We start from the raw sequence: 25,959 nt of genomic DNA, 5'->3' as shown, positions 1-25,959 counted from the left end.
CAACGTACTGTCCATGGAGGCAAGCTGTGCAAGCCTCCTACAGCTTTCCAAATATATATAATTTTTGTCTCTAACAGAAAGTAGCCGCCTGCGGTGGCCATTATGGCTAACTGCATAGGGAGCCACAATAGCCAAATTTATGGCAAATATGCCAGGTTAAAATATTTCCCTTTAAATGTTCAGTTGTAGGCACTATCAGACGCACGGCAACATGATAGGAGACAGAGGGGAAGAATCACAGTGAGCTAAACACAAAATACACTGTCTCTATATACAGGGCACCTGCCACTTCTGCATGTTTAGGCTTCTTTTCCAGCTGTTGCGTTTTGCTTAGTGCACGGAGGCTGGCCTCGGTTTGAACTTAAAAATGTAGTGCTGGTAAAATTACACTGAAAACATCAACACATCAAGAGATCATTTAGTACAGTGGCTCCCCAAGTGGGTTTTGACAAAACCCTGGGGTGCTCTTGAAGAATAGTTTTATCTCATTATGTTCACGATATCATCATCTGCTCAGAATTGATTAATCATTCTCCATCTCCATATTGACACTTGTGCATTTTTTTTCATTACTAAATCAAACATTTTCTCAAACTGGGGTCCCTGGGGATCCTAATACAGATTTATTAGGCTTTGTGGAGCATGAAATTCAAGTCTAACAGCATCCTCACCTGCATCACGGTTTCTCACTCACTCATTCATTGACCCGCTTCAGTCCTCCTGGTGCTAACACAGTACAGAGTAAGGCTTCACTGCATTGATAGTTCAGGACTTTTGTTTGTTTTTTTGTTTTGTTTTTTTAAATCAGCCGAGGCATCATCTCATCTCAGAAAGGCACGCGACTGAGCTTCACAGTTCGCTACTGCTCCGGTTTTTCTCCCTTGTTTTTTTTTTTTTTTTTTTAGCAGCACTTTGCATTGATCTCCGTTCCAGAGAGAATGACACTTTGTGACCTTGTCGATAATATCAACATACATATACATATTTACAGAGAAGAACATCTTCTTGAGTTGACACTTGTTTGTTTCTGGACAGTTTCTTTTTTGTTACTCAAACAAAGAGGGCGTGAAATAAAGTGTGTCTGTGTGTGTATTTGTCAGGCTTAAGAGTGAAAATCTTTTTAGGACGTTAGAGTGTGTGTGTGTGTGTGTGTGTGTGTGTGTGTTTGTGTGTACTGTACATATGGCAAGCATGGAGAAAGATACAACATGGGAAGGAGGCAGAAATGATGGTCTTTGTACTGTATGTGTGTGAGCGAGTGTCAGTGTGGTTTTATGAGTGCTTGATAGTGTATTTGCCTTTCTGCAGCTGGGAGATGTAGAGCTTTGACTTGGTGCCGTCCAGTCGTTTGAACCACACCTCGTCATTGTTGATTGTGGTGATGATGGCACTGCATGACAAACAGAGACAGGTCAATGTTAGTGCAACGCCAAACCACAATACTCACACTAAGTGTAGAAGGTTTGCATGTAATGTTACTGTGAGCAGATGTAGACTGTCACTCCTCAATGGGTAACAAACACTCAACAGACAGAATCTATCATGGATTTCAAAATAAAAGACGGAATAAAATCGAAATATTTTTACAAACTTGTCCACAGACAACCTACAGATCTGAAAGCATGTTTTAACCATTTCCCCACACAAAACTGAAATTTATAAAAACAGAAATAAGGTGAGAGATGGAATCTAACACTGAACACGCGATCAGAGCATCATGTCTCTGTGCTTATATTACCATATCAAATGTCCTACAAACTAAATCCTTCCTTCCTCACGTTCGATGACGATGATGGAGCGCCCTACTGCTGAAATTAGGTTTATAGGCACATGTGATGAATGAATGACACAGCAGCTATAAACAGTCACAACTATGCGTAATGATCACATGTAGCTCTGGCACTGTTAGAGACCTTTGATCTGATACTATTCTGCTCCTTGTCTACATCCGTTTACAGCTAAATATGGGAGTGGAGATGATGGTTTTCCTAGTTTCACAATGACACACAGATTTGTAAATCTGACAAAAACAGTGTTTGCACAAGTTTCTGGCTTTGTGTGTTGACAAAGTTTGAAGTAATGAACCTACGCAGATTTTTGTGGCACTAAGTGTCTATATGTCTTAAGGGTTAGTTCAGTGTAATGTTTTTTTCCCTGGGGCAAAGCTACATATATACACACAAACAGACAAATTAAAGGAGAAACCAACATGAAGTGTTTTAGTAAGGTAAGCCTCCACAACAGCTTCAGTTGCTCTGTAGCAGAGAGATTCCCTCTATTCTCTCTTTCTGTGTTTCAGTGACGGTGGTAGATCTCCCGTTGGTATTCATTGACACCTTCTGCTGCGGTGTGTTTTTTGTCCTGGAATGTATGTATATGTGTAAGGAAACATTTTACATTTAGCCCTCAGACCACTGACTGTCTGGTATTCTGTACAGACTCCTGTATCACAGCTCTACCCATTCATAACAGCCACCTGTTGCATTTGTTTTGCCACTCAGTGGTGTGGGAGGGGAGGGGGGTGTTGATGGAGTGCTGGGAAAAACTGACATCAATGCATTCCCTCTATTCAGTGTGCATCCTGTCCTGACAAACACACAGGGCAGGACGCACAAAGAGCAGAATGTGGACTCACAATCACTCCTGCTAATACTCCCATTGTGTTTGTTCAAATCCATCCATGATCATTTCCATTACAAATAAATCCACCATGTGACCACACTGCTTCTCAGTCAGACTCACTCAGTGAGTCAGAAACACAAATTTGCAGATGAGCGCATGCATGTGTCCCTTAGCTTTATAACTCCCTCATCTTTACAAATATTTATTCCTTAACAAACCCTTCTCCTACACACACACACACACACACAAACACCCACACACACACACACCTAGTCGGGTACTCGTCCTTCCTGTTGATACAGATGGCCTGTCCCCTGCAGTACCACTGGCTGTCATAGAAAAGTCGACCGTCCTCAGAGCGCGCCACATGGTGGTGTCTGTCAGGCTTTACTGCAGGAACTGGAGGGAGAAAAAAAGAGAAAGACAAATGGGGTGAGATGGGGAGACAGGGAGGGAACAAGTGACTAAAGGCAGAGTGAGGTTAAAAGAAATCTGGTAAAGTACAAAATATTAAAGAAGGAAGATAGGGAGCGAGACAAAGGCAACATCTGACTTCTTATCAAGAACTTTAGCACTTTTGACAGAAAGTATTGAATCAACTCCTCCTGTGTGGCTGTGGGTCGATCGCTGCACTCAGCCACATATTGACTGTAACCAAGGACGAGGAGAAACTCTTACCATCCACCTTCACCCTGTGCGGCCCCAGTGATGCCATCGCCTGCAAGGGGTGGGGGTGGGGGGGGCGACAGACACAACTTGAAATCAAATCACAACTTAATGTCAATATAGATGCATTTACCAGATTTCTGCTTCGTCCATTATCATGAAAATACCTTTCTTATCGCAGTCCAGTCTTCAAGAATGTCCAGATCTTGCAGCATGTAAACAATATAAGGCCGTAACGGAGAGGTTAAGGAAAACTCAGAGGAGTGGCAGGAAACATCTTTCTTAACAATTCAATACTGAAGCGCTGCAGTAAAATGTGGTGCAGATGATTGATGGGAGGAATAAGGACAAGGACAGGACCAAGGGAAAAAGGATATCAGAGACAACAACAGGCTTCTTCTTCTTGACGGGACAGAACGGGTCTTTTTTCTTGTTTTTCCGTGAGTGCAATCCATCATTCCACAACTCTGGAAAACAAAGAGGACAGATTACAGCGAGGGGGATTATTGTGCCTGAGGGGCATTTCCTTCTGTTGGATATTTGCGTCATATTTCAATCTGTTTTACAGATACTGAGTGCAACCTTTGAATGTTGTCAGTTAACATATTCTTGATCAAATCTGCAATGTTTATTCACTGATTGTCCACTAATTGTACCCTGTAAGGTACTAACTTGTGCTAAACAATTAATCAGTAGGTTTGTTAACTGAGAGTTCCCAGTTGGAATAAATGAACTGCTTTACTTATTGTTCAATGAAAATATCAAATACTTACTAAGTACTCCGTTGTAGGGAGTAATATAACCAAATACTCTGGGTTTGTCACTACTTTAGGATCTCACTGCGAGCCAAACTTCTGATGGGTTTTGACATTTTATTGAATAAAAGTCGGGTAAATGGATCAAAACAAATATTTTTCAAACAACGGTGTGTTGAAGCGCCAGCTGGTACCTGAGGTAATGTCAATACTGTGTCTGTCTTCTTCCAGTCTTCTTATCTTCTCCTCCAGTTCACTCTGCACAGTGTCGAACAGCAGCAGCTTCTCACTCTGGAAGTGAAGAAGAAAGAGAAGGTCAACAGAGACAGAAGGTCATCACACTGCACATCTCCAGAAGTAGGACTGGGGTTGAATTGCATACTGCGGCAAAAACCCAAACTTTCAAAACTCTAGTGTATTTCCTACTTTGTTTAGGCGATCGTCTATTATAAATGTACCTCACATAAGCCCCTACTCAAATGTTGGCCTCTCACCTCCCAGTGTTGGCAGGCCGACTGGATCTCACACTCGTACTTATTCTTCACTGACTCCAAACACAGCTCTCTGTAGATCCCTGCAACAAACATGAGCAAATCAATCTGAGGCAACCAACAGGGAAATGGGAATTTGGTTTAATCCAAGCAACTATCGTCTTTAAATTGCAAAAAAAAAAAAAAAAAAGCACATTCCATTAGTTAAATATTATTACAGACATTGACATTTGAACAATACTAAATCCTGCTATGCTTAACTTATTTCCTACATAAATGCACACAAGAAGGGGTTAAGGCCGGGGGTGGGGGGGTGGGGGGGGGTGGGGGGGTGGGGGATGCGATCCCTGAAAGAATTCAATGTTAGCATGACAGCAGCAAAGACTGAAATATTACTTGGACTCACCTGCCACTTTGGTCCTGATCTGCATGTTCTCCTGCAGGTTGGCTAAAGGCTCCAGGTACTCCTGGGCACAGCCAGCCATTACCTCCTGCAACTTGATGTCCACCTGGCTCAGACGCTCCTTGTACAACCTAAACAGCAGAATAAATACAGTAGCAAAGCACAACAATTCATAAGCCTGAACTGAGGCTGAAACTTTCATTATTCATTAATCATTATTGTGGTATTACTGTGAGTCTAGCATCTGTGGTGACTTTGCTTTCAAGAATCTAGTAATTGTCTTGAAATGGTCTTAAAAGCAAATTCACCACAGTGGTCATACACAAGAACATAGTAATCAGGCATTTATTTAAGCTTTCTCATACACGCCAGCCAGGTTTGACATTTGGAAAGCCAAAGACGTTTTCAAAACAGAACGTCACTTCCAAAAGATGGTCAGTTACACACTGAATGGCTACTGGAACAGAAAGTAGCCAGAGCAGTAAAAGCCAAGACTTACCAGCACTTGGCTGGTGGCTGATGTACATTTATCCACCTTACCACCTGTTTTTACACCTGTAAACACAGTACAAGTGACCATCACTGTGGAAGATATCTAGGCAAGTAACAATGACCAAAATCCAGTGCTTGACATCCAGGTGTGATATCAGTGCATGGTCGCCTTCACTCCTGAGAATCAAATTGTCTATGTTAACCACAGATTTTAAAGACATTGTGGTGATTGCAAGGACTAATATGAAGAATACCCACGTGAGATGTGATGACAAGCATCACAGAGTTTCTGAGCCTGATCATCATGAAGCACACTGTTAGTTTAGGACAGGCAGCTTTTATTTTGTTGGAAACTATAAGGGAGAGAACTTACTGCTCCTTCAAGTCAGTGAACTGCTTCTCCAGGGTGGTCATCTCATCCAGGCACTCCATCCTCCTCCTCTCACAGTCCTCATCATCCATCTCTGTTCACATGAAGACATGGCAGGTTTGGCATCACCTCCACCTCAACTGCTTTACTTTTCAACCACTATCATCATAACATCTCTGTTTCATACTGTACATTACCTCCCTGCTCGAAATGACAGCTAATTTCCTACAGCTACCGCATATCTTGTTCAACCCATGTCTGACGGACAAGCATGTCAAAAAAAAATCTAACATTTGGTTGGTGTTTAAGGCCTGTTTTTCCTACCCGAGCTGTCTCCATCTTCAGACACGGATGAGCTAACGGTGTCCTCCTCGTCTGTGCTGCTGCCGTCCTGCTCGGGAAAATCCACCTCCATTTCTTCGTGGTTACTTTCTTTTTTCTCCCGGGAGTGAACCGGCATGGCGGCGTAAAGATGACCCGGTGTTAACGGGATGGCAGAGCTGTTCGTCAATTTTTACCCCGAATAAAAAAGCAAATGTAGCTCAGACAGCTAACCGGTTAGCTAACCCGCATCTAGACAGCTGGAAATGCAAACATGGCCACCGTCGACCAATCACAAGATGCCTTACTGAATATGTCCAATCAGATGTTAGTATGGGTAACTGATTGCTACGGGAGGATATGAGGGATTTGTAGTTTCTTAAATTTTATCACAAGCACCTGATACGTACTGTCTGTGCAGGTATGTCACTATGTTGACCTATTTTTTTTATTTTTTTTATTTTTTCATTTTTTAAATTTTTTTAGGTTTATAGAAAGTCAGTGGAAAGTTGAAGGACGTGACTACGTAAAGTTCATATTTAATGTTTAGATGAGAAAGCTACATTTAAACCCAGGCCATAATATGTACTGCTCTAAGCAGTCATGGATCCACAACAAAGTCAAGTGAATGTCTTCATGTCTCTGAACTGAATATTAGGCCACCAGAAGAACATTTACTCCAATGATTTTTACATTTTAAGGAATAGCATCATAGGATAAATAACATGGACATGTACTGTAATATTATCATACAGATTTCATTTGATCTACTTGTGATCACTCTGTTCTCATTTCCTCCTCTTTTCTTCTTCTTTCACTCTCTCAGCTCCACTCATCTATCCCTGGAAATGTCCCACCAAAGAGTTTTAATATTTCTGATCATAAACTGAAGATGTAAAAATATTAAATGCTTATAAGTGACATCACACAGAGTGGGGAGAAGCTGTTCAACTGCTTTATATACAATTTATGGTTTCACAGTCGTAAATGTTAGAGAGATATTCACAAATGCTTTTCATGTATTTGTAAATTAATTGAATGTATTCACATATGTTTTTATTCATGGAGTTTGTGTATTTGCAGATCTGATTTATATTTGCAAGATATTTTGTGAGTTTACGAATGTATTTTTTGTATTTGTGAAAGTTTTCACATCTCATTTCCTTTTCTCTCCTTCATTCTTTTCCTCCATTTCTCTTTCACTCCTTCTGTTCTCCAATCCTCTCCTCCTGGTTCTTCATCACATATTTTCCTCCTCTCTGCTCTCAACTTTAGCTTTTCACTCCTTTGTCACTCCCCTCATCACCTCTTCACCTATTTCTGCTTCCTCTCCTCCTCCACAGGTTGTCATGTCCCGTCCCCAACAACTAGAAGGACCTGCAGCCCCAGCCGCTGCAATTCATGTTTAAACCACAGGAGAGCGATAAAGACCTTTGAATAGTAGCTCCCCATTTCTTAAATTTTAATTCATTCCTGGAGAGTGTGACTTATCCTGTGATTGAAACTGGAAGAATTCGTGATTTAAATAGAAGCAATATAAAGTTTAGACTAATCAAAAGAACATGATTTAAATGTGGATAACTGGATATATAGATAGGAATATAGATAGGAAGAAGAAACTTTAAAAAAGAACATCAGTCCTGGCTATGGGCTATATGAGAAAAATGCTTTAATTCATTAATATATTGCTCTATTTGAGTGAACATTAAGCATTAACTAAAACCAAAGCATGTTTTCATCAACAGACAAAACAAGAAGGTGGAGTTTTATTTGTGATACATAAGCTAACAGACAGAGGGCCTGCTCGAACCTCACCATATGCAAAAATGCACATGAGAATATTAAAGTGAAAAATTTTGCTCACTTGATTTGCGGTTTGTCTCGTATAGTCTCACTATTTCCGTGGTGTGTAGCACACTGCCAGTCACATCCATTTTCACACTGATATATATGTGTCAGGAAACTTTGCTGTTCTAATTTGTATTTTGGGTGCAGTGTGTTGTCTTTGTGGTTTATTTCATAATACTGAAGTTTTTTTTTCTCATAGTCTCATACAGTCCAGAGAAGAGACTGCTCAATCTGGGCAAGAAACTGGACAATCAATAAAGTTGCACATGAAAGAATGTAAGAAAGGCTCAAGAATGAGAAGTAATCCAAACGGAGCCACAGTTTATGGTTGACTGCATCTTCTCTTCCAATTTCATTACTTAAAGCTGCATGAAAACTGTGTCTCTGCACCGCAGAAAAAGTTCTCCGTCCAATACTCTTTGCCTTGTGTTAACTGCTTTGCATGTGCGCTCACATGAAAGTCACCGCTGTGATAACAATGTGTAATCAATATAAATCTATGACCTCAAACTTGAAAAACACTGAAAAACGACTATCAAAAAAAACAAACATGTAGCTCTGTGATGTTTTTATCTTATCTCCTTTGAGCTACTGCAGATCCTTCTGTCAATGCTTCACACAAAAACACTCTTACATCTGCAGCTTGTTCAATATATATATATTCATTAGCATTCCTCCTTACCATTATAAAATCATATTGAAATTTTAATGATCATGTTTAAACTCATTTAACTTTTGCATTAAACAGCCCTTGGTTCTATGTGTGCACAGCTTGAGATCTTACAGCCTCTAAGGCTCACTAATACATAAATCATCTTTAAAACTATATTGCATATATTGTAAGCGCTTAAAGGTTAGCTTGAAAAAATAGACATTTTGAGAAAATACACTAATTCACTTTCTTGTTGAGATTTAGGTGAGAAGACAGATACCACTCTCGTGTCCGTATGGTAACTATGAAGCTGAAGCCAGAGCATCAAAAATGAGCTAAGCATAAAGACTGGGAACGGTGGGAGACAGCTAGCCTGGCTCGCCCCAAAGGTAAAATAAATCTACCTATACGAGTACTTCTGAAGCTACTTGTTTGTGTAAGCCATCAAGGCTTACACAAACAAGGCGAGGGCAGTCCTACTGTTTCTGCCGATAGCCTTGCAACCTCATGGTGATGACTTTAAAATCTCAACCTTCCATCAGTGGTCTTTTTCTTTTTTTTTTTTTTTTGCTCATTTGGACAAAATCAGGCTAGGTGTTTCCCCCTGTTTCCAGTCTTTATCAGCTTTCAGCTAATATGCTGCTAGCTCTAAGAGAAGAGTGGTATTGCTCTTTTCATCAAAATCTTGGCAAGAAAATAAATAAAAGTATTTTCCAAAATACCAAACAATTCTTTTAAGAAAAATCAGAAATCTCAGGAACAAATATCTTGAAACTTTTCTTTTCATTTTTGTAAATTGGTTGAATTGAAAATTTTATGTGTTTCCATGTTGCTGTAAGACTTAACCAACAATTGGGGACCTAATAGTGACTCAATTATCTTGAGAACTGCCTGGTGGCAGTAGGGCAGTAGGACAGCAGATCATATTGCATACATTAATCCCTCTGTGTGCGCGTACAACACCGTGGGAATGCCTGGGAAGGGAAATAAAGGTATTACCCCTTCTCCGAAAAACACCCACATTTCCCCGAAAAAATATGCATTTGCACATTCAGCGCGAAACTGAGTCAACAAAGGGGAGGTTCTCAGAGTTTTTCACCTCACTTTGAAAGTTTCAATCAATAGCTCTCTGATGTCTTCAGCCACTTTTTCAGAAGCTACGACACAAGAAAGATGTCGAAACATAATATTTTCCCACCCTTTAACTATGACCATCACATGCTACTGTGAGGGAAAAACTTTGTTCTATTTTTACAGGTAGGCTATGGAAACGTTTTTTTTATTTGTTCTGGGAAGCACATATGGTTAATGACATACCTTGCTCTTTTTGCAATTCATTGAATGAAATCAGTGGGTAGGGTCATGAGAGTAAAAATCACACACACTATCTTAATTTATGTATATGACACTATTAAAATCATGTAATAGTGCACATTGAATACATCAGATAAGAACCACATATAATGTTTCAATTCATTAAGTATGGTTGTGGTGAAGTCCCTCTGACAAAGAAACAGCCTGACTCATAGCATTAAACAGTAAGCATGCCTACCCATTATTTAATACGAGCCATGGAAAACAGCCATGTGTGACGCTGCCATACTGAAATACTCCTTTTTACATCAAGCCACACATTTTGAAAATATAACGTGGGTGTATTTTGTCTGAACTCTGGGCATAGAACTGCAGTGTCACTGAGCCCACACAAGAAATGGACAAGTGGAGGGGGGCTCCTGTGGCTCAACTGGTAGTGCGCGTACCACCTAGACTCAGTCTTTACCGCAGCGGCCATTGCCCTTTGCTGCATGTCATCCCCAACTTTCCTGTAACTCTCTCACCGTCCCTATCTGAATAAAGGCAAAAACTGCCCCAAAAAGTTAAAATTTAAATTGATTAAAAAAAAGTTAATTTAAAAAAAAAAAAGAAAAGAAAAAAAGAAAAGAAATTGATGAGTGGAGGTGGCAGTGTAAGTGTCCACTGACTGATTACTGTAATAGTGGAGTGATACCTTCCTGCCGAAACAGGAGGAAATTTGTCACGAATGACATGCACACATCTGGGAAGCTCTAGCTATTTTTAGACAGCTGAGCTGGGTGGAGTTCACTGATACGACCTACTGGTATGACAGATTCTATATTAAATCATATAGCTGTATAACCTAGACACTGACATTCTTTTCATAGAAAGCAATATTTCCTACTGCTTATTTTAGATTTAATTTACATTTTTCTTACATTTTTGAAATATGTGCTTGGTCAAATGCAGTATTTAGGGAAAATTCTGGGGAATGCACTCACTTGATTTCCTGCTAGAGTTAATTAGAAGATAATGCCACTATGCTAGTTGCTTAATTTAGCCATAAGGCTAAGGGCTTGTGGAAACAGCTAGCATGCCTTCTGCAAAGAAAAAAAATATGGCTACCAACAGCTCTGTAGCTTCATAATTAACACATTATAATACTTTTGTTTTATTTGTACACCAACAAATGCAGATGAGATACAGATGTGTCTTTAAACTTTGTGTAATCAGAGTCAAGGGGTTATTAGCTTACTGCAACTTAGCTTAAAGACTGGAAGCACTGCTATCTGCTAACCTGACCCTATCCAAAGGTACAAAGAAATATGCTATCACAAATTAACATGTTGTATCTCTGTAGTATGTGTAAAGAATAAACAGTGATAACATGTTAATTATGAAGCTTTAAAGGTGCTGGTATGTGTATTTTTTAAAACTTTGATAGCCAGGCTAGTTGCTTCCCCTTCATTACTCTAAACTAAGCTAACTGCCTCCAAACTCTAGTTCCATATTTAGCGTAAACGCACAACAGCAGTATCTATCTTCTCATCTCTGGGCATGAAAGTGAAGAAGCATATTCCCCAAAATGTCAAACTATTCCTTCAAGTGTAAATAGTAGATGCTCTCCAGAAATTACAAGTGTTTCAGTTTCACAAATTAGCCATGATGTAATTTCAGTATTAATAATTTATTTGACTTTTCCCCTGTCTTTCCCCCCACTTCTTCATCAACAGTATTTTACATCTTTCTAAGTTGTTGCAGAAAAGAAAAAAAACAACCGTAAAGCATTCTTACATAAAATGTTTGCTGCCTATAGTACTGTGTAATGTAAGGTATGGGGAAGTAATGCATATGATTATGTAATCTTCTTTTTTTATTATTATAAAATGGGAGGTTTAGTTATTATATTTAACAACACTGAACAATAATTTTTCTTTAAAATAATCATGACAGCAGAATTTATTGTGGTGCTGTTGCAATAGACATTACAGACTGCCCCTTTTCTTTTAAAAAGAATGCAGGGTGAGGTTGGTGTTAGGGGCTCAATTCAGAAAATGCGAAGTATCATGAGATCAGCTCTTTGCTGACAGGGTGTGATTGCCCCTTAGGCACTTTACTGACTTAGATAAGTGGTGCTTTACCAACACGCAGACAGAGGGCAATGTACGGCACTTGACGCTGAACTGGCGTCAGTGCACTCTCAGTGGTTGGTTGCCACAGCAACCAAGAGTAAACACAAGGCAAGTGGAGACAAGAGCACTTGCACAGCTTGACAAAAAAAATTCTCTAACATGTAAAGTGGAAGTCCCAGTATTTCCCATGTGGGGTGAATATCTGACCATATATAGACACAGCACGCAATCTTGGCAAAAGGAGAAAAAAAAACACAAGGCTGCAAGAACAGTTTGTCCCCAGATGTCTCATTGTGATACTTGACAGACATTAAAGTATGTGTGGAATTCAACCAAGACACACAGGAGCTGGTGTGCGCCTGTACGAGTGACGTTGGTGTGAGAGATACAGTAGGCTGGTAGATAGTGACATCACAGCCCTGCTGGGTGTGTATATGCGTGTGTCCGTTTGGTTTGTATAGTGCAATCAACTGAGTATCGCCCCATAGAGGTGTGAATGCTTTACTGCTCTTGGATACTGTTGCTATGTTTTCACCAAGCCCACCTTTCACAGTGTAAACAGACATGGTCCTGGGAATTTTATCTGAAATGTCAAGGGAGCACAGGCAGGTAGCTCTGTCACACACTTTTGCCACCATGTTTTGAAAGACAAAGGAAATTCCTTTTTAAAACTTGCATTAAAGCAGTAGGATAAAGGCAAAAAAGACATAATAAGGAAAGACATAATCAAAGGAAAATAGTCAAAATTCCCACAAAAAGTCAGAGTAGAGTTTACTTGTCTGCATGACTAAACACTGTGTTTTCCAGGATTTTTTATTTTTTTTTTTATCTCCAGAGGTGTGTTTAAGCATGTTCAGTGCTGGATGGGTAAGTCCAGGACATCCTATTGTGGAACAGGCAGTGCTGGTTTCATCAGGGAGTCTCCATGAGGAAACTTCAGAATCTTCCCCCCTTCTTCCTCTGCAGTGGGTCTGCTGCGTAAATTCACTCTGAAGCGTAACCGTGTACAGAAACACAAGTGTGGAAATCCTGCCACCTCCTCCTGTCTGCCCCCCTGAAGTGTAGATTTTTTGTCATTTTTACAGCATGTGCACCATGTGTATTTCTTTATGCTTTCAAAAAGACTTAATTTACAGCCCTGGTCATAACAATCAAAAACTGCAGAACATGCATACATTTGAATATGCTTTAACTCAATAGCTCAAACTAAGTGGAAAACAAATGTTGAAAATTCATCTTCGGTAAAGAAACAACCAAAATTTGATTAACACATTGTCTTACTTCATAAATTGTGGTATTTACATATGTAGGAGACTGTAGCTAATGTTGAGGTGAAGCAAAAATATTAATGTGCTTTGCAAGTAAAATTACATGTATCTCTTGTATGATAAGGACAACCACAGACTCCATAGCAGTTATATGATAAGACAATGTGGTTGATAGTGTAGGTGCAGGTTCATATTCAGTGTAAATTTTGAATTGTACTTCACTTTGGAAACTTGGATGTTTCTCTTTAAAGCTAATTTAAGTCTGGCCAATTAGGCCAATGGAAAATATGCAATGCTACTTTGGTTAGCCACTTAAAAAAAAAGATAATTTCCCCAGTGCAGAAGGGAATTCTTCAAGAGCCAGTCAGGGGATGTCTCTCTCATTCATGCCCATCATGTCTCATTCATTGAAATAAATAATGTCCCCTAACCTACATCACAGGTGAAAATAGGTGTCTAATAGGAAACTACAAGTTTTCATTCTGAGTCTGTTAGGGGGGGATTTTTTTCACAAAAGCACAGCTCAGTGTGATTTCCCTTGCTTTTTTCAAAGATAAGTCAAGTGGAAATCCCCGCCAAGGCTCCGCCCAGCGAGCGCACAAAACCCAGTGCGCCTCCCTCAGCTGCACCACTCTGCCCTTACCTTCACACATAGACGTGTCTGCTTCTTGTCAGAGTCGTAAAGTCACCATGGACGTGCAAAGAGTTTCGAACCACAACCAAATGGATTATAACCACGACAACATGGAGCCCAAACACGGGAAAATGCTGCCTTGCCACGAGGACCGTTTTGACAGCGGCCTGGATTCCCTGAAAGAGGACGAGCTGGTGAACGAGTTTGAGGAGATGAATGTGGACACACACGAGCACACCACAGAGGAATATGAGCCTTGGAGAAATGCAGTGACTGACGATGGTGACACGTAAGTGTTTTTTTTTTTTTTGTTTTTTTTTGTAGATAATGAATACTGCAGTTACGCATTTGCAAGTTTGGTAATTCTGCTTATATTCAATGGGAGTTTTGCACAAGTGCGCAGCATCTAAACTTTAAACTCAATGCACTGGAAAGATATGAAAAGCTGCATGAAAGCTGCACGAAAACAAGTGGCCTTTTAAAAAAAAAAAAAAAAAAGTGTGTGTGTGTGTGTGTATAGCACAGCGCGTACTTGGTGTGTGTGTGTGTGTCTGTGTGTGCGTGAGTGTGTGTGTGTACTTTGGCTGAGAGAGCAGTCTGGGCGGTGCTAAAGTCCGCGTTGCGCGTTCAGGAAAGTCCCTGGCCTGCTGCCAGTAACTGATAAAGCATCAGATGTGTCAAACCACAACTGGTGGAAATAACCCGACAAAACTCCATTCTTGCGAAACGCTCCACTGCTCAGGCTTTGTTCTTTCTTATTTGGCTGGAACCACTTCCTCTGTGTGTAATTTTTTTTTTTTTTTTTTGGAAAAGCATCATTTTAACTAACCTCCATCTTTTTTTGTTTCTCTCCTCAGGCCTCTCCACTTGGCCGTCATTCATGAAGCCACTGATCATGCCCTCCAGATGATCAAGCTGTCTCACAATCACCCCTTCCTCAACGTACAGAACCACCAGAGACAGGTAACAACCAAAATAAAACACAAATGATTGATCTTCAGATGAATAAAAACTTTATTCTTCTTCAGAACACACATGAAAAGTGGAATATAATAATAATAAAATATCCATTTTTTTTCCTCTCCCCAGACTGCCCTCCATCTAGCAGTGATCACAGAGCAGCCCCAGTTGGTGGAGAAACTCCTGAAGGCCGGCTGCGACCCACAGTTGGCTGACGACAGTGGGAACACGGCTCTCCACATCGCCTGCAAGAGGGGCTCCCTCGCCTGCTTCGGTGTCATTACCCAGAACTGCCAGCGCCACCTTACCTCCATCCTGTCCTTCCCCAACTACAATGGTAAGTATTGGAAAAAAAGAAACAAAACTCTTACACACAAAGATTGTTTTATTTCACTGTGGCAGCGCCTGTTTCTTAAATTTGGTTTATAACTGAACTTTTTTTTTCTCCTCCCAGGACACAACTGTCTCCACTTGGCATCTATTAATGGCTACATTTCATTGGTGGAAAACCTTGTTAAGCTGGGTGCAGACATCAACGCACAGGAACAATGCAGTGGACGGACGGCACTCCACCTGGCCGTGGATCTTCAGAACCCCACACTGGTCCGTTGCCTCCTCAACCTCGGCGCCGACGTTAACTGCTTGAACTACGGCGGCTTCACGGCGTACCACCTCACGTACGGGCGCCAGAACGAAGAGATCCGGTGCCAGCTGTATGAGAAGACGCCGCAGGAGCTGAGGCAGCTGCCCGAAAGTGACTCAGACGAGAGTGATATGGAGGACCTGGACCTGTCAGAGGATGAGGTCAGTATCTGATTCAGAATTATGAAGCTCTCATAAGAAAATATTTCATATAATCATGACTTTAAAGTATGGTTTCCTAACGATTTTTTTAATTTCTCCCCTACAGCTGTATGACGACATAAAGTTCGGAAAGTAAACAGAACCACCTCTCTACCGCTGGTATGAACGACAGTGAAGCTGCTACTGGGTTTCCCCAGCCACGGCCCCCAACGAGGGACAAATCAGTGCCTGCTTGTCCCCGTCCAAGGTCCAAGTCCACAGGTGCTGGCCCTGGGATCACAAACATGAATGAAGATGGCGTCCAGTGAGGTCAAAGCCGGTCTGCATCACAGAACTCTTTGCCAAGAACCAGAAAACAGCAAGACCATGACCTCCATGTAGTCCTTCTGTATACTGTATAAATATATATTGATGTGTATATACCAGACTTGTAATATATTGTAAATACAGAGATATTATTTTTGTACCTGTACATATGAGTGTGGATTTAAACACTATTAACAAAAAATGCTCAGAATAAAAAGAAGTCTATGAATATAAAGAACTCTGACTGGTGTGTTTCCTCCACTTTGCATAGGTTAATTTCCTTACATGTCACGCCTCTTTTACCATCTGTCTTTGAACATGAAGCATTTCTCACTTACAAAAAGTGACGAAGAAGAGCGTCATCACCCAGACTTGTGAAACATAAACAGAGAAAAACGATCACACTCAGACTCTTGGAACAGTCTGGGATTTCCTTGTTGGGGCGAGGTCACCGGGTCTCTGAGTCACTGCGTTGAAAGTCCCTGGGCAGCATAAGAGGAACATAATGTACTTAAATATTCCGCCCTGCCCTGGAACTACTGCTGAATAGCAACGAGGAACTGGCAACGGGTAGAACCACCAAGGAAATTTTGTAAGGAGGAAATGTCTTTGACAAAAATGGGAAAACGTGCCTCGGAGAGTTAGTATTACTCCTGTCTAAATGATTAGGAAACTTTGTTGTTTTTCAGGCAGGAATTACCTGAAATAATGAGTATCATTTGCTTTATTTCCCAGCATGAAGTAAAGCTGGAACCAATGCTTATCTGAAAATGTCTGAGTGATTAGGTGCAATAGCTGTGTATACAGTGTTCTGTTATTGCCCTCAGGGCTGTAAACATTAACTGTACAGGACTGCAGAGGGAGTTTCCAAGGGCCAAGGAGCAGGTTGCTGATTCTTAAGCACAGTGGAAATTACACAAGAGATGTAAACATTAATTATTAAAAAAAAAGTCCCAAAAATTATGACTACATTTGGGATAAGAAAAATCATATTTTATCTGGATTTGTTTCCGATTCTGAGCGCAGGGGGAAGTTAGGGGGACTAGAAGTGATGGGATGTGACTGATGGGAAATGATCTAAGCCGATGACATGTTAACATCATTTCTGATCATTGGTAATGACAAAAGCGTCTCAAAGCTGAGCTGGACAGGGTCATTGACTAGAATGCTCAGCCCCCCCCTCCCCCCGGCTTTGTCAAAACCACTCTGAATTGTCATGGGGAACAAATTTTCCCTTCACAAAGAGAAACTACTCGTGCTGTATGATATATCCGGTAAGCTCAAGAAATCTATTTCTGACATGCTACAGGTGTGTGCGTGTGTAAAAAAAAAAAAAAAAAAAAAAAAAAGAAAAAAAAGAAAAGAAAAAAAGCCAAAAATGTAGAGAAAATGAGGTCAAATCAGGTCTACACCATTCAGTGTGTAGTAAAATAACCTCTGCACACTACCAAGGTTTCTCATGTGATCTTTAGTGCACTGAGCCACAACAGGAAGCTCAGAGGTAGAGCTCTGCACACGCTCATGTTTCCATAAACATTTCCCCCTGCTGCTAAACTCAACTGACAGATGAAAACACAGCTGATGAAACTAAAAGAATTAGTTCACGAGGCCAGGGGTTACTAAGTAAGTCTAAGTCTGTTGTGTGATGCAAAAGAATTAAATTTGGAAAAATGCAAACAGCTCCATGTGCAAAGAAATCACAAGCTCCACAATAAGCAATAAATATATATATCAAGGACAATTGTTATTTTACTCCAAAAACTTTTTTTTATTGTTGAATGAAACAGTGGGGGTAAATGTACAGCAAACAAAGATAACACCGGCCTCCTTCTGGGAACTGCATATTCCATCATGCTCTAACTTAATCCAACGGGTGACACGTCTCTGCTCGCTCAGTCCCGCTCTGCCAAGGACATCAGGTGGGTGTCCACTTCAGTCTCTGTCAGAATCCTGGAGGAAAACAAAAACAATTAAAAAGAATGATTTTCATGTACAAAATCTGTTTTGACCCTCACTAGAGCTGCAACAATTGATAAATTGGTTTGTTGATTAACAGAAAATTAGGGTTAGTTTAGATTCATCCAAATTTGAGTATTTGATGCTTTTCTGTGCCATATATAATGATAAACTGAATATCTTGTAGGGATCCGAGTACATCTCCTCATGCTGTGGGAAGTTATAACAGTTTATGACAGTTTTATGTTATTTTAGAGACAATGAATTGATTAACTGATGATGAAAATAACTGTTAGTTGCAGCCCCGACCCCAACATACTACAGTGAGAATGATCACATGTTACAACATGGGCTGAGATGTTTGTGAAAACAGTCTCTCTCTCTCTTTAAAAAAACATAAGAAATTATTTTGGTAGCTGCTCATCTCATTTTACAGAGTGTAATCACCACAAACATTTTGCTACATTATCATGTACTCCCAGTCTTTTACCTAAACTTTGGGTCCTGCGTTGTGACAACGCCCACCTCCAGCTCAGAGGGCTTGAAGTCAATGGAGAGAACGGTTGACAGACAAGAAATTGCCGTCTGAAGGGGAGAAAAAGGGGAAGATCAGGTTTATGATGTCTTTATTATATCGTATAATAATAATTTACTTGATATGACAATAACGGCAACAAAATCAGAAGCCACGCAGCTGGAAACCACCTTTAAGGTTACTTTCACATTCATACTCCTCCCCTATCTACCTGCACTACATCAGCATAACGAGACTATGCATACCTCAATGGTTTGCTCAAAGGTCCAGTCCAGTTTCTTTTTCACTTTCTTCTCCAGGAAGCTGGTGGCTTCTGTCTGCTTAACTCCTGCAGCAGTGGCCTTGAAGCCGCAGTAATAGCCTGCGGGGTCGCATTTATACACCTGGGGGCCGTGCTCCTCGTCTATTCCGATCACGATCATACCTGCAGGTTCACAGGCACCAGAGAGGAGAAGGACAGTGAGACTTGGCTTCTGTGTTAATTATTAACATGACAATTCAAGAAATATTTCGAGGACTGACAGACGAAGAATAAACTTTAATAACTACCAGATGAAATATCAGGACACATTTCAAATGCAAAAACAAATTAAATTCTTTTATCGTAAGTCAGCTTGAATTTCCATGTTGTTTGAATTTGATACCCCCCAAAAAATAAATAAATAATCATTTAAAAAAATCAATACATACAGCAGCCCAGTGGTCGCATCTCAGCGTTCTGCGTGTAGACTTGTGAGATGTCAGCAATTCTCTTACACAGCATGTCCACTGGAATCTCATAACCGTACTTGTACTGCCAGTTAGCGGCCTCATAGCGAGCTCTCTGCACTTGGGACCTGCTGTCAGCTGCAGGAGAGAAAAGTAGGCAATTTGTTTCAAAAAATCCATTAAACTGTCACACAGTCAGAGTGGTGCTTCAAATATTTAATGCAATGTTTAAAGTAAATATTAATATCCATAGAAAGTCAGTTCTGATGACAAAAATAACCGTTGATCGGAAAGAGGAACCATCAGCAACAGTAAAAGCCGTGAGTGGGGAGAACAGAAAGGTCAAATGATGTATGAGTTTAAAATAAGCTAAATTGGGTTTAAACTGGTTTTCCCATTGTTCCCATTTACTGAAAAGTTGCTGTGTCTTCTGAGCTAACCAGTGAAGTTTATACTAAGTGAGCAACTCTCAGAATGCTTCAGAAAATGCTTTGACAACCGAAGTAAAGAGAAGAATGGGAGGAAAATGCCAAGGAGCTGCTCAGTATGCACCCTCTGAGTGAGACAATAAAGAAATGGAAATCCCACAGAGTGTCTGTGCTGACAATGATATTTTTTTAAATCAAATTCTAACCCAGAATTGTGTATTTCAGATTTTTTTGGGGCATTTGTTGCCTTTATTTGGATATCTACACTGAGAGACTGGAAAGTCTGCAGTTAGGACTAAGCCTTTGTGGTATGAGCTCTACCAGATAAGCCACCTAATCCGATTTTTAAAGTTTTTATATTAACAGATAAAATGCAGGATTTATAACCTAAAACAATGAACTCTAATGATCTATAACAGACAGTGTTAAATGTCTTGGTTACCTCCATTGTATAAACATAAGTCTTTTTCTCACCTGTCATCCCAGACATTACACATCCAATATTATCTGTTATTCTGAAAAGGTGGGTCACTGTGGAGGCATCCAGAAGCTTGTCCTGTTTCAAAGAAGAAAGAAACAATGAACATGTGATGGTAGCCTCAACATTTTCAAAAGATTTACTTGACTCCTCAAATTAATTAGATCTATGGGTATTCCAGTGATCTGAATGCATGCAGGATCCATTAAATATCAATAAATATCACACCCTCTGTAAACATTAAGCGATACAAATAACCAAGAGTGTAAATACAATTACATCTAAAGCAAATACAAAATGATATCAATGAAAACTGAATAAAATAAATATGGTCATCAAAATTCTATCTTATCAGAGAGAAAATATTTCTGAAAATAAAAAAAGTATTATTTTCATATAATATAAATTTTGCATGATATAAATCTGACTACACATTATAAGCAATAGACAAAGTAAACAATTTAACATATTAAAGCACATTTTGGCCTCTAAAAACATGATGCACATCTAGCGATATTTCTACTTTTTTCACACAAACTACATAGTTGATGTGTTTTTAAACATGATAAATATAGTCTGAATATAAAATGTGAACCATTTTCACAGAAGATTAAGATTCTCCAGTAGAAAGAAACTGAAGAGCACAGTAATACATTTCTCATGAATAATTAATAAATAATATCAGTATGGATGTTGCCACATATTAGGAAAAAGGTCATGAATGCAGGAGGATGCACCTTGTCACAGTGGCATGATAGTGCTGGCACTGTGAGTTCCCATAACTCACAGTGCCAGCACTATCATGCAGTATGAAAAGGACAACCTGATATCAACTCACCGGTACTTTTTTCTGTGTTACAACAACCGCACAGTCCTTCCCCCTGACTGCTACTGATGTGAGTCCACCTTGGTTTATGGCCTTGAAAGCATATTCTGCAAATAAGCAGACAATACATGTTCATCTGACACATCTTCATCTGACAACAGTAACAAATGTTAGGGAATAGCAATAAACAAGCACAGCATTCAATAATTTTGTAAAGTAGAGTCAAGTGGTGTAGAAACAAAGTAAGGTTTCTGGCACAACTTCACCTACTTCATCTAAAGAAAAAGTTCAAAGAGGTTAAAAACTCCAGCAACACTTGTAGTACACATAAGAGCTTTATTAGACTGCTGTGTTTTGACTTGTGGCCTTCACCAGGGTCATGATGGCCATCATTAGAGTAGGCCATCATGACCCTGATGAAGACCACAAGCCACAAGCCGATATGCATTGTTCTAATAAAGTTCTTCTGTTTACTGCAAGTGTTGCTGGAGTTTTCACCTCTTAGGAGAGTAGAGTCAATACACCAACAGACTGCTCAGCAGAAAACTTGGGACAACCAGTTCAGGTGCGATCTGATTGGTCAGCTGATACTGAATTACTGACAACATCAGATGCTGCATCCAAATGAAGGTTACCTGTTTAATTTATGGCTGAACGGGATTTATTATTATTACAGCAAATTTAAATGATTTGTTTTGTTTATTGCTGCTTGTGGAGCAACTTCAGGATCTGTCTCCTAACTGTTGTTGATTAGATGACATCAACAATAGTCCTGTCCATGTCCAGTTCAGTTTAAGAAGAGATTAGATCAATTTCATAAACTAAAACCGACCTGCAAAACATACAACCAGCGTAATTTAAAGGGGATTTTCTTGCCGTAACACTTAAAAAATACATAACACTGGGGCGACTGCGACAAAATGCTATCATGATAAAGTTAATTTAATTAAAAGTGGCATTTCACAAACTTTCCAGAACCGTAACATTTGCTTCAGTAGCAAGTTGACACTTTGAGCAATGAATCAGCTTGCTTGACTGCAATGCTAACCATGCTAATTACCCTACTAGCCAGCTAGCTATTTTGATTCGCTCTGCTTTGTTTAATGCTACTACCGAAAAAATAGACGTAAAATAACAATTCGCACGGCATAAGTAAAACTTTAATGGTTGTATATGACACTACTTTCGCTTTGGCGGGGTGTTATTTAACAGCTAGAAGCCAAGCTAGGCGAACCATGACAGGGCATTTAGCTAGCTAGCAAACAAGTGAGCCTTCGAACCGGCTTTTGTCTGAACACATCCACATACTGACCGACTTGATAGAGTCTTCCCTCCGGAGAGAAGATGGTAATGTGTCGATCAAACCCTGCACTTGAGCCTCGGGACATTTTACACGGTTTAGTTGGCCGAGAAGTTCGTCCAAATGAATTTGCAAGCAGATTTTACTTCATGCACAATATTTCCACCCGGAAGTTGAACTGCAGGCACCGGAACTTCATCCGGTGTGAGAGGTCTGCTTCGTTTCCATGGTGATATAATACTATCATGCTGTGTCTTCAGAAGTATTCAAGTACTACTACAATAAGTAAGAACTATACTCAAGGACAATTTTGAGGTATTGAGTATTTCCTTTTATTGCTGATTTATACTCCACTATGTTTCAGAGGGAAATATAGCTTAATTTATACACTACTAGCTACACTTATTTGATTGTTACAGAACACTTATTTGCTATTTTAGTATATTTTACATTTGAAATAAATAACGAAACAAATAACAACTGGTTATGGGATCTGTAAAAAACCAAATAATTAGTATTTTTTTCATTTCATGTTAAGATATAACACAATGTAAGTATGTTGCTTTCTTTTATACCAACTGCACAACTATACTATGCTCTGAATAAATATTATATAGTGCATACATTTAGTGTGTAAATCGGGATTGAGCATAAGATATAGGCAGACACTCTGACTTGTCATACTGTAGTAGGAAAAGCACAGGTATTACTGATAACATTAACGATGGCCTTGTTCTGTGACAGCCAATCATGCATTCTATTATTTACACCTGTGCTTCCCTACTGTGAAATGCTGGCTTCCTGGAACACTTGGAAAGGTGCATCTTAAGTGACACATTTGCTTTTCCTATTAGTCACAATGTCTGGTGTATGTGAACCTTATAATATTTAACTTTTGTCTTTTAGTGGTGACAGGAGGCGGGTGAGTCAGTGGACTTGGTCTGAATGGTAAGTTGTTAATGCTATTTTTCCAAGAACATCTATTAACCACCACCAATTACTGCCTCAAAAATCACCTTGGAGTTGAATCAACACCTTTCTAACATATCTTAAGAAGGGTTGACCACTGTAAGTTTCAAAAAGGTGGTATATACTGTATATATACTGTATATATACTTTATTACTGTTTATTGTCAGCCCTTGGTGCCTATTTTGTTTTTTAAGTTTCAAGATTTACTGATACATTAGCTATTATATTACTATTCCTTTTTCCTGATATAGACACCAACATAATTTCTTCATAACCTGCATTTAAAAGCTAAAATTGCAATTGTATATCACTGTGAGAAAGTGAAAGCAGAGTAGCAGCCATGGCCCATACCACAGGTTTATTTTTCTATATTATATAACAAGCCACAGGAAGATAATCCTGCCTTTTAAATGAAACATGAGATTTTTTTTTTTTTTTCAATTCGTGTAACAAAATAACTGACGGATCACTTGATATGCATTCAATTCCTATTTCCTTCCTCCTGAAAAAAATCTGCAAATGTGCATGTGTCATCTGGGATTTTCCCCTTTGTCTCCAGGTAGCTAATACAGCTGAACTGAGGATGTTTGCTTCCTCTTTATAAGTTACTAACACATTCAGATAATGACTCATACAGCTACTCAGAGTGGTATCATGATCAGAGATAAGCAGTTGAATCTTAGGTCTGCGATGCCAACAAGTGATTTCTTTTAAAATGTTCTCATATGGTTTTATGGCAAAAAGTCCCCATCTTTGGTTGCCATGTCATTATCCGATTTTTAAAAGCGATACAGTCTGTGATGTGATCAGTGATGACATACATGAAAGTACTTGCATTAACCACTGAACCAAATATGACACAATTACACACCATGTATGCAATAAGGTATTTTATCAAGTTAATCATCAAAAAATATATGCAAAATCCAGTATTGCTAAATGTTTGTTCACTCCTTCACAACCACAAGTACTAAATGGTGCTGCAGAGGGATAAAGAAATAGATTTCCAATATGGATATTGTAACTCCAAAATATGCATTTTTTGGATCATTTTAGAGAATGAACACGTTTGTCATTCATTGTATGAGTTGTAGAATTTAAATGAAGACATTCATTTTGATTGACTGATTTTATTCACACACATAAACCATTACAAATACATTGTTTATAGTTTTTCTATGAAGTGGATGTGCAGGTGAAGTAAGAAACTCGTCTAGGGCTTATGTTAAAACCTCACAACTATGTGAGGATTTACATTATGAAAAATAAGAGAAAAATGAGAAAACATACAAGTCAAAAGAAACAGCACAATATATGCAGTGAAAGGAGTACAACAATACAAGAATTTAAATCAATCAATCAGTTAATTAACAATCTATCAAATGTATTTTAAGTTAAATAAATGGCTAAAAGGCAAAACCTTAAAATGCTTCTAGGTTATGTTGCTGGAGCATCTGCGCATCCTTTGCTTTGATGTTTCACAACCTAGACCTAACCTAGCAAACCCCCCGCCCCCACCGATGCCCCTCTGTCCTCATACCTCTCACTTTCCTCCCCCTTTCCTGTCCTCTTCCCCACCCCTGCTCTCTCTTTCTCTTCTCCAGCTTCAGTTCTTACTCTACACAAGAGCACAGCTCTTTCCTACTGTAGCGGTGCAGCATTTGCACACTGTATTCACATTTGAAACCAGAAAGACCCCCACCCACGGGTCTCAGAGAAGAAGCGTGGGACTGATCTTTGGAGTACAAGGGGGGGGGGATCTCCACCATGTATGAAAATACATTTTCACATTGCAAAGCCTCACACTGGCTAATGTTTTCCAAGCACAGAAGTTTAGATGTTAGGTAATAAAGGAAACATTAGTATGATGAGGCCTTCTTTCTCTGAAAACCCTCATAACTTAAAACGAGACATAGTGGTTTTGACTCACTTTGTGTAAAACATTTTTAACAGCTTTTCTTTCCATAACTGTTGATGTTTTTATTTGAGTATTCCACCCTCTTTTCTATCTGGGTTTCAGTCCAACCCCCTGCCCAGAACAACTATGTACATTTTTCTTTATTGTATAAGCATACACATATAAAGCAGACAATCTAATTTAACTCAAAAACACAAAATATTAATTATATTTTACTGTTCACAATAAACACAAAGTTTCTAAGAATTTGAATGCAGTGTGCAGCTTCTAGGAACAGCTTATCTAAAATGACCTAAATGTAAGGTGATGCAAAAGTGATATAAGCCTACAGAGCATGTATGTGATAAAAATGCTGTGTGCTCGCTTCCTTTTATGACAGAAATCTTCTTTAGAATTTGTATGTCCTTCCGTGTAAATTATCTAGTGGTTTGTCATGTTGCAAACATCCTAGTGGTTGCACAGTAGCACAGTTTCACAGTCAATGTGTGTTGCAATTAGTGTTGTTGTGCTTGTTTTGGAAATTAAGGTATTAGACTGAAATGCAAAACTCGTCATGTGAACGAAATGAAATAGAATCTTGTCATTCAGGACTGGTTGCATAACAGTGAGACAGAAGAGTTTCAACATATTTACGGTGTAGTGACATTGAAGTTTATGCAGATTAACATGCGCAATAAGTGTGGAGAGGGTAGAAAGGCTTCACTCCGCAGCACTGAACACATGCCAGGCTTTTTAAATGAAATCACACCTGGGTTATATTATGGATAAAGCCCCGAGCTCTTGATCTCAAGTCATAAATTATTGGTGTATGTCTCGTGAG

General features: G+C 39.4%; 3 protein-coding genes across 3 annotated transcripts; 1 reads left to right on the top strand and 2 right to left on the bottom strand.

Moving 5' to 3' along the window:
- Positions 1-911: 911 nt before the first annotated feature.
- LOC111240423 (breast cancer metastasis-suppressor 1-like protein-A) lies at positions 912-6,377 on the bottom strand. Its single transcript, XM_022770433.1, has 10 exons — positions 6,124-6,377; positions 5,803-5,893; positions 4,941-5,068; positions 4,538-4,617; positions 4,238-4,334; positions 3,666-3,755; positions 3,456-3,520; positions 3,301-3,340; positions 2,892-3,021; positions 912-1,390 (listed from the first exon to the last, which is right to left on the bottom strand). Exons 1-10 carry the CDS (start codon positions 6,257-6,259, stop codon positions 1,273-1,275), a joined length of 975 nt encoding a protein of 324 aa, XP_022626154.1. The 5' UTR covers positions 6,260-6,377; the 3' UTR covers positions 912-1,272.
- A 7,554-nt stretch (positions 6,378-13,931) lies between these two features.
- Positions 13,932-16,252, top strand: LOC111238330 (NF-kappa-B inhibitor alpha-like). Its single transcript, XM_022767783.1, has 5 exons — positions 13,932-14,239; positions 14,808-14,913; positions 15,040-15,247; positions 15,365-15,714; positions 15,821-16,252. Exons 1-5 carry the CDS (start codon positions 14,007-14,009, stop codon positions 15,848-15,850), a joined length of 927 nt encoding a protein of 308 aa, XP_022623504.1. The 5' UTR covers positions 13,932-14,006; the 3' UTR covers positions 15,851-16,252.
- Positions 16,253-17,753: 1,501 nt separating this feature from the next.
- LOC111237983 (proteasome subunit alpha type-6) lies at positions 17,754-22,439 on the bottom strand. Its single transcript, XM_022767323.1, has 7 exons — positions 22,264-22,439; positions 20,964-21,058; positions 20,122-20,203; positions 19,202-19,357; positions 18,757-18,935; positions 18,467-18,561; positions 17,754-17,970 (listed from the first exon to the last, which is right to left on the bottom strand). The coding sequence occupies exons 1-7, from the start codon at positions 22,337-22,339 to the stop codon at positions 17,913-17,915; spliced, it is 741 nt and encodes a 246-aa protein (XP_022623044.1). The 5' UTR covers positions 22,340-22,439; the 3' UTR covers positions 17,754-17,912.
- Between the last annotated feature and the right edge of the window lie 3,520 nt (positions 22,440-25,959).

This window comes from Seriola dumerili, unplaced genomic scaffold, assembly GCF_002260705.1.
Source record: "Seriola dumerili isolate Sdu_G_001 unplaced genomic scaffold, Sdu_1.0 BDQW01000025.1, whole genome shotgun sequence".
Lineage (NCBI taxonomy): Eukaryota > Metazoa > Chordata > Actinopteri > Carangiformes > Carangidae > Seriola > Seriola dumerili.
Note: the sequence above shows the minus strand (reverse complement) of the source record. Positions and strands in the feature narration are given on the sequence as shown.